Source organism: Astatotilapia calliptera, chromosome 4, assembly GCF_900246225.1.
Source record: "Astatotilapia calliptera chromosome 4, fAstCal1.2, whole genome shotgun sequence".
Taxonomy (NCBI): domain Eukaryota; kingdom Metazoa; phylum Chordata; class Actinopteri; order Cichliformes; family Cichlidae; genus Astatotilapia; species Astatotilapia calliptera.
In genome coordinates this window covers 20,131,679-20,139,661 of record NC_039305.1, presented here as the reverse complement: position 1 = coordinate 20,139,661, position 7,983 = coordinate 20,131,679, and the positions used below count along the sequence as shown (strand labels likewise).

The 7,983-nt window shown below is 39.3% G+C and overlaps 1 protein-coding gene across 1 annotated transcript; it reads right to left on the bottom strand.

Annotated features, from left to right (window-relative positions):
- Nucleotides 1–644: 644 nt before the first annotated feature.
- Nucleotides 645–4,640, bottom strand: LOC113021562 (uncharacterized). Its single transcript, XM_026166305.1, has 4 exons — nt 3,668–4,640; nt 2,900–3,540; nt 2,231–2,347; nt 645–1,721 (listed from the first exon to the last, which is right to left on the bottom strand). Exons 2-4 carry the CDS (start codon nt 3,275–3,277, stop codon nt 645–647), a joined length of 1,572 nt encoding a protein of 523 aa, XP_026022090.1. The 5' UTR covers nt 3,278–3,540; nt 3,668–4,640.
- Nucleotides 4,641–7,983: the final 3,343 nt, after the last annotated feature.

Genomic DNA, 7,983 nt, shown 5'->3' with positions numbered 1-7,983 from the left:
AGTGTGAGTTGCCCAATTTTAGAGATATTGACTGTACAAGCCTACCCCTCTCTTGTTTCACATGGTACTTAATGCTTAGTAGCAAAGTCCTTATGTAGACCTTATGTAGCTTCATGTTGTTTTTCAACAAGGAAGAGATCTCTACAGCTAATATCTCCCAAAACTAGGCAACTCACGACAAAACATTCTAGATGGATAAACAGCAAGCCAATGTGTGTCACTGCGGGGTATGCAGGTGTGTTGAGAGAACGTACCCAAAAGCAGACAAGGAGAGAGAGAGGACAATCAACTTAAAACAAAAGCGAGCCTTTATTCTGGCTGATGGCTGGAGTAAAAGAAAATAATGACAATGTGTACAGCAAATTTTGATGTGATCTGTCCCTCTAACGCTAAACACAAACCTTGTTTTCAACAGAAGTTAAAGATGTGGTCATTTTCAAAGAATTTTAAACAATAAAGAGTCCTTGTGAAATCTGACCTAACATACAACTAAACCATCAGAAAATTAAATTTGTGACTGCTTGTTATACGGCTGAATATATCAAATGCTTCAATGACAAAATGAAACAAGACAGAATTTATGAACTCAAGGATAATCATACAAATAAAAATTACAGCTCTAACCATTAGTACGCTCATCAAGTTCAAATGATGTCCATTTCAAAGTAATTGCTGGAAAGGACATTGTCGAACTCTGTGCGAAATTCAGGATAAGAACTGTAAGTGCATGGCACTTCAAGGGTAGCTCCACAGGTGTGAGCAACAGGCCTTCTGTTGAGCCCAGTTTCAGCATTAAAACACACCAAAATTTTGTCAACACATATCACAGAAGATCCTGTGCAGAAGCGCAGGATTTTTTCAGCTTTGGTTTCATCAGCGTTTTTAACATAACGCTGAAGATGGTTAAACGTTGTTTGTTCTCCGTGAGACAGCATGATTTTTGTTGCTTCAAATAGCTGCACTAGTCTTTTGCCTGTGGCCTTCTTTGTCTCATACAGAGATAACACACTTTCCTTGTCTGCCAGTTTCAGCTGCAGATGTGCCATGGGTGTGGAGAAGCAATCCATTATATACTTTGGCTCTTGGAGAATGGCCTTATGAGCCATTGTTTCAATGGCAGGCTGCATGTTGTTCTTAGGTGGTAGGAAGTGGGAACCCATCCTTGTAAAAAGGTCAAGCAGGTCCTCTTCATCATTTTCATCCATTGTGCCTTGGAGAGCCTTCTCAACAGCTGATCTCTCAACAGGAGGCAGATAGTTGAGAAACGATGCAATCAGAATGTCTACATCAACTGAGTCCATTCCGTGGATGCAGGCTAAAATGAAAGCCCTTGACAGCCTCACTGGAAAGACACCATGGTCTAGTAAGCCTTTCACCCATATCTGCCCAACTGCTTGCCATTCAGCCTCACTAAAGTCTGGCCTCAGCCTTGGAACTCGTTCATTTTCACCTTCACACTGTTCCAAAAATTGCTCCCAAAATGCAGTGTAAACCTCCCTTGACACCCCAGCATCATCAACAGCATTTTCATTTACAAAGTTCATCTTTAAAGTCACATTCAGAATGCGACTGTCCATAAATACAGCCAAAAGATCATCAACAACTTTTATCCTGCGAATTGATACATGTAGGGGGCTCTGTGGGTCTCCTGAATTTGATGGGGAAAGTTGGTTGCTTGAATCTAAACGCAAACCTTGTGCGATGAAATTCAGTCCATGGTCCTGAGTAAAAGACAAAACATGCACATTCCATAAGAAATGCAAATGAATTGTACAGATTACACAATATCAATGTTCTGAAAAAGTTTGAAATTTATTTGTCTAATTTTAGTGGGCTGTACATTCCCAAACCATGGTTGCACTGACAATTTATATATAACATTAACATTGTGGCCTGATGGATGTCCTTGTATGCCTCACAGAAAATTATACAAGTGTTCTTTACATGTATGAGAAGACTCACTTATGTGCAAAATAGGTAGAGAACACAATAGTGACACCAAAACAATGTCTCACTGCTGTGTTATGTAAATAATTTGATTTCAAGACAAAATTTCCTGTTTAATCTTATGTTAATGTAAAACACTGGAATTGTCTCTCAACTGACAATATCCTTTTAATTCAAATAGACCCACAAACTGCCATATCCTCAGAAAATAGCATGACATTTTTGGCATCTCTACAGTATGTAAAGGTAGGTGTTTATGGTTGCCTGAATTGATCCATCTTACCTGTGCAATCTGGGGTGCTTCCTCTTGTATTGACTGCATATGGGGTGTGGGCAAGCCATTAGCTGAAGACAATGGTAGCAGGAAACCATCCATAGGTAATCCATTTGTGTCGGCATTCTGAGAAGGAAGTATTGCATTAATTGACAACAGACACCTTAACCCTTCAAGATTAGAAGACTCTTCTTCAATCTTCTACCTTGGCCTATTCTAAGTCATGAATGTTCTTAAAAAGTCTGCAAAATATGTCAATAGGTATTAAGAAATAGAACAAAAATACACCACTTTATTTTCAGCCTACATGTCTCACTTACAAGAGTAAAAAGACATATTACAGTGGAATCCCACAGGTTTTTATCAGATCTTGATGTACTTATTGCTACTTAAAATGTTGTATTACTGCTGCAAAAAAAATCAAGTTTTAAACAAACAAGAGATGAATTCTGATTAATAGAAATCGAGCAATTCTTTCACAGTACTGTAAGTTATTTCTTTTAAGATCCAAAAGAATATTACAGAAAATAACACACATGCTTAAATTTTGTCCAAGCAGGAATGCATGATCAGCTTTTTTAAAATCAGAACTATGCAAGTTACTGAATTTGATTATTAATAAATTTCCATATTTTGTCACACTTGAACCATATCAACCACAACTGTCCATGGTCTTACCTGTCTGAGATCCTCACTGTTGACATAATTCAGGGTTATCACGACTGTGTCATCACCATCTGCTCTGACAAGATCCTCTTCAGGATTCCATACAACCGTATCCGCTTCGTCTATGTGTGGAAAACGACATTCCAAATCTTCTGGAAGTTTGGCCAAGGACTCTAGTTTGAAGGATTTGTTAGGAACTATACTGGTCAGATCAATAATTTCAGAGCAGTGGTCAGGGAAATCATGATCACTTGAGTCAGTCTGCTGCCGCTGTCCCACGACAGTGTTTTTAATGTCTGTTGGGGTTGAATGCATATGATGGGATTTTCCTGGACTTTGTGTTGTCACTGCCTCACAGAGTGATTTCAGTTCTTTTGGATTGGGTTCCATCTGGAAATTGTGAATCTGTGAACCAGAAAACAAACACAAGACACAAACGAAAATAATTCAATTATTTTTTCAGCAGCCAGTCATTTTGTACATGTTAATGAATACAAAGCTGTAAGTCTTTCACAGATGTATTAAATGTACCTTACCACACAAGTCAACAACAAATTCCTGGAATAATTTCATCCTTCAGAAGTGCAAATATTCGTAGATGTACATAAAGCACTTGAATAAGACAACTCTTTATTGCAGTTGCACAGTCAAACCTAGTACAATAGTACAACAAAATTAGAAAATGTCGCATGTTACCACCGAGCACTACTAAACACAACAAAATACAGTAACTTTAAAGTGATCATTATTTTTAATAATAACTTTCTTATTTTAACAAACCTGTTTGCCAGTGTCACTGTCAGATGAATCCCCATGTTCAAGTAGATCTGGGACAAAATCATCTGTCTCACTGTCAAATCCAAGTAATGTCACCGGTGAATCTTCTTCAGTTATGCTGACAGAAAAATCCTCTTCAGATGAGGACTGAACTGTTAACAGTGTTTCATCTTTCATGCAAATGTAAAATCTCAGGAGCTTCAATTTGGTTTGTTCATAAAGTTTGCCAACAGTGTCATCTAAAGCAATCGGATTTTTTTTAAAATCACAGATATCAATGACAAAGTCTTCAACTCTCCCTTTTGGCGAGTACCCATCTGGAAAAAACAGGTCCTTTCCCATTTCCAAAATCTTAGCTACAGTTGTAGTTTTTTCCACAGTTGCATGTCTTGTTCCTCCACCATTTCTGGTTCTCACTTGACGGTATTCATTACTGCTTAAATGAAGCCATCCGATTTCTATTTTTCTGCAGGTCTTCTCTGCTGCAGTATTTCTCTGTCTTGCCATCCCTTCACTTTGCTTTTGGAACACACCTGATGAACCACACAGCACTCCTTTGGTTTTTGATCTTACTTTCCGTGCCGCAATTTTATCTCTTAGGTTCTGCAGAACAGTCTCTTTATCTGTGCTGTACTTAGTTTGTTGACAGAAGGACTGGACAGCTAGTCTGTCACCATATGTCCTTATGTATTTTGCCATTTGTCCATCAGTCATGACGGACAGCACTGCCTTATCCACCTGCAGACATAAAACATTAGAGAAATGGTATTAATATACTTTTACTCTAGGAAGCCACACTAGCACACATGGAATACTAACTGTATTAGAATAGAGTTCTTAATCACTGTTCATGATCATTATCAAAAGTTACTCTGTCAACTTCTGTCTTATTACTTTACTGTTGCTGTGTTAGTATTAGTATAGTAATAGTAGTAGATATTTATATATGTTGGGAGAAAACCCTGCAAAAATAAACCCAGGAGGAATAGAGACACAATGAGACAAAGTTACTTTTTTATGCTTAACGTGTACACGGGTGAGCTGCTGGAAACAACCCACAACCATGGACAGTGGCTTGGCATTTTTATAGGCACAAATCACAGAGACAGTGAGAACAGGATAAGAAAATAATAAACAGATAAAATAAACAACTCCATATATGGTGCTAGTCTCGTCAGCAGAGAGCTGGGAGAGATAAAACAATCTGAAACAATATGTCCCCGAAACAATATGTCTTTGCTGGGAAAGTCTAAAAAGACACTTCTAAACTAATCTAACCACAGACAAAGGGCATCTTTGTACATTTAAAAGAAGGTAAAGAAACATAGAATCATTTTTCCTGTAGCAATATACTACGTTACTAAAAAATATTTTGCTAGTAAGGTATAAGTAAGGTAAGTTCCACCAAGTATTTTGTGCCATGCTGTCCATGTTACCATGGTAATGGCACAGCCAGATAACAACATCCAAATTCATGGGCTGCAACCTCTTTTTTTTTTTTTAAACTGTATTTATCACATTGTCCAAATTCATGGGCTGCATCCTCCTGAGGACCCTTTTGTAGACCGATTATGTCACAGCGATGCACCGAAGGCTATCCAATTTCGTAGACTCCTTTTTTTTTATTATTTGCACAGAAATGTACAACAATTCTGGCAATCTCTACAAAGATTCTATTTTAAATTCGTAAACTCCTCCGAATGCAGCAGACAAATGCGTCCTCCTTTTCACCTATTTTTTTTTAAATTATTGAACTTTATTAAGAAACAGTATACAGAACATGTATACAACCAGAACAAAATTAACATATGCCAGGGGGTGTAATACAAAGAATTACATTCACTTTTCACCGAATTTGAAGGATGGGTCCGGTGTGTGCTTCGTGGCCCATATCCCAGAATTCAAAGTGCGGCCCAGCCAAACTCCAGTTTCCGGTAATGGCGGCCGTTAATAAGTTTTAAAATGACCGTTATTAATCTTTCTGGGTCACAAAAATTTTTTAAACACATTTCAGGGGAGAACGTGGGTGTATAAACTTGAAATATCTTCTCGGTTTATCAAGATATCGCATATTTGCAAGTGCTTCGACGTTTTCCTTGATGTCTGTTACCCACCAGCTCGATAGGTAGCCGAGAGCTCAAGGGTCACTAAAGCCGCCAAGAACGGCACAACTCGCGGCATATTATTTTCAGATCACCGCGGACTTTAGCTACTCAGGCTAAACTTAATATATAAAACACTTAGACAACCTAAAAATGTTAATGTTTGGCTTTTTTCAGTGTTTCATTTGTTCGTGAGTAAAACGGTTTGGCTGAGATTAAAGTTATTAGATTAAATTCGATAAAATAAAACTTTATTAATCCCCCGGGTGGGTTCCACATTGGTTTTACAGCGCTTAATCAACGTCACACAGAAAACTGATTAAACAGAAGTGCGAGATGGTCGAGAATTTACTCCAGTGTCGTCTTATATTTTAGATAGAAAGGAGCAGACGGACGAGCTTATTACACTCCACCGAGACAGCGGTGACGCTAATCAGAAGGCTAGACCGTCCAATTTCCCCAGCCGTTCTGAGAACCCGGCCCACGTAGACCACGAAGCCCGAGTCCTCGGGAGGATGCAGCCCATGAATTTGGACACGATTTGAAATTTCAAAACATATGTGCACTTAACGAGTTATGTTTAATGAACCTGAACATATTTACAAGAATTAACATTAAAGGCCTGCATATACGACCTCGGTTTTTCAACAAGTTGAACCGCGGTGTTTAATGCTTTGTTGTTTATACGTACTTTGTCTTGTTGCATGTGCATGATGTCGTCGTGTGGGACCTCTCTTGAAATGTTCTAAATCCTCCTCCATGTCTGCACCGTATGGAGCCCCGTACCGTAGCACCGCACCCTTCAACTGAAACGCTATCAAAAAGGAGCGGGATCTTTTGCGAGATCTCGCAATACTTATTGCGAGCGCTCGCAATACTTTTGCGAGATCTCGATATACTTATTGCGAGCGCTCGCAATACTTTTGCGAGATCTCGCAATACTTTTGCGAGCGCTCGCAATACTTTTGCGAGATCTCGCAATACTTTTGCGAGCGCTCGCAATACTTTTGCGAGATCTCGCAAAAGTCCGTCTAAATTTTTCTCCCATGTCCCCTGGGGGGCTCCGTACGGACCACTTATGTGCAGCCCTGGTTATTTAGCTCGTCATATTGCAGCCACAGAAATTATTTTGTCCATGAAACCATAAAGCTGCACTTTCTTTTTGCCTTATAGTCTGATTTGTCATAACTTTTCCGTTTTGTGGTAAGCTTTTCTTTGTCTGTCACTTCTTCACCCTGACCTGTCTTATTTGGCTCAGCAGAACTGAAATATATATCCTGCTGCTTTTACACATGCACTCACATAAGCTCAGCGATTCTCTGCACGATCAACCTCTCACATGTTTAAGCTTGCTGCGGGAGATTTCACTTGTCATGTTTGCATAGTAAGCTAACAATTAATAAGACGATGTCAGAGGAATTGGTGCACAAATTATCATCACTCACAGATCAGTGCTGTCGCTCTCTATACACAGTTTGCGCGATTGCAAAGTGAAAGCAAAAAAAACAAGCGCAAATTCAAACGCGATTTCAATATGTCACATATTGACAGTGGCTCATCGATGCCAATGACATAATTACCCAGCTACATTTCTGAAAGAATGCAAAAGCATTGACATATATTTTTCCTTCCTACAATAGCCCGACGGGCAGGGAAGAGATAGATTTTGGTAGCCCGACTGAAAAAATCGCTAGCTCCAGGACGTCGGGCTAGCGATATTGCAAGCCCTGTATCTGATTGAGGAATCACTCATCTTTGGAAAAGAGAGTTTATTACAGAGAAATGTCTCTTTCTAAAATAAAAGCTATACTATCCGCTTCTTCTGGGCTATATTCTCAGCAGCATAAGGAGAATCATGTGCTAACAGCTGTCTAAATGACTCGGCTAAAGTTAGTTAGTTGTTTTTGTCTTTGCACTAGGATGATGTCGGCGTAAATGTGCAGTCATATTCGTTGTGTTCCCACTAGTGCTTTCAGGTTAATCTCGTTGAAATGACCTTAACGCCACAACACGGCAAATCTCTGTTAACGAGCTACCGCCGATCGCCCCGTGCATGGGGCTAGACGGCCAACACGTTAACGAGCTAACTGCGCTAACACACTAGTTCCCACCCATGTAATTGAGCATTGCATGGCACATCCAACATACTGTTTTACTTTAGTCCATGACTCGCTTACCTTCAGGGTCATACGTCACATGAAAACCAAAATAATTCCA

Bases quoted from the DNA above. Each gene is read 5' to 3' on its own strand.
- LOC113021562 (XM_026166305.1), bottom strand. From the start codon at position 3,277: ATGGAACCCAATCCAAAAGAACTGAAATCACTCTGTGAGGCAGTGACA. The intron at 2,348-2,899 runs GTAAGACCATGG...CTTCCTTCTCAG, and splicing joins ACAGTGAGGATCTCAGACAG to AATGCCGACACAAATGGATT. The intron at 1,722-2,230 runs GTAAGATGGATC...TCTTTTACTCAG, and splicing joins AAGCACCCCAGATTGCACAG to GACCATGGACTGAATTTCAT.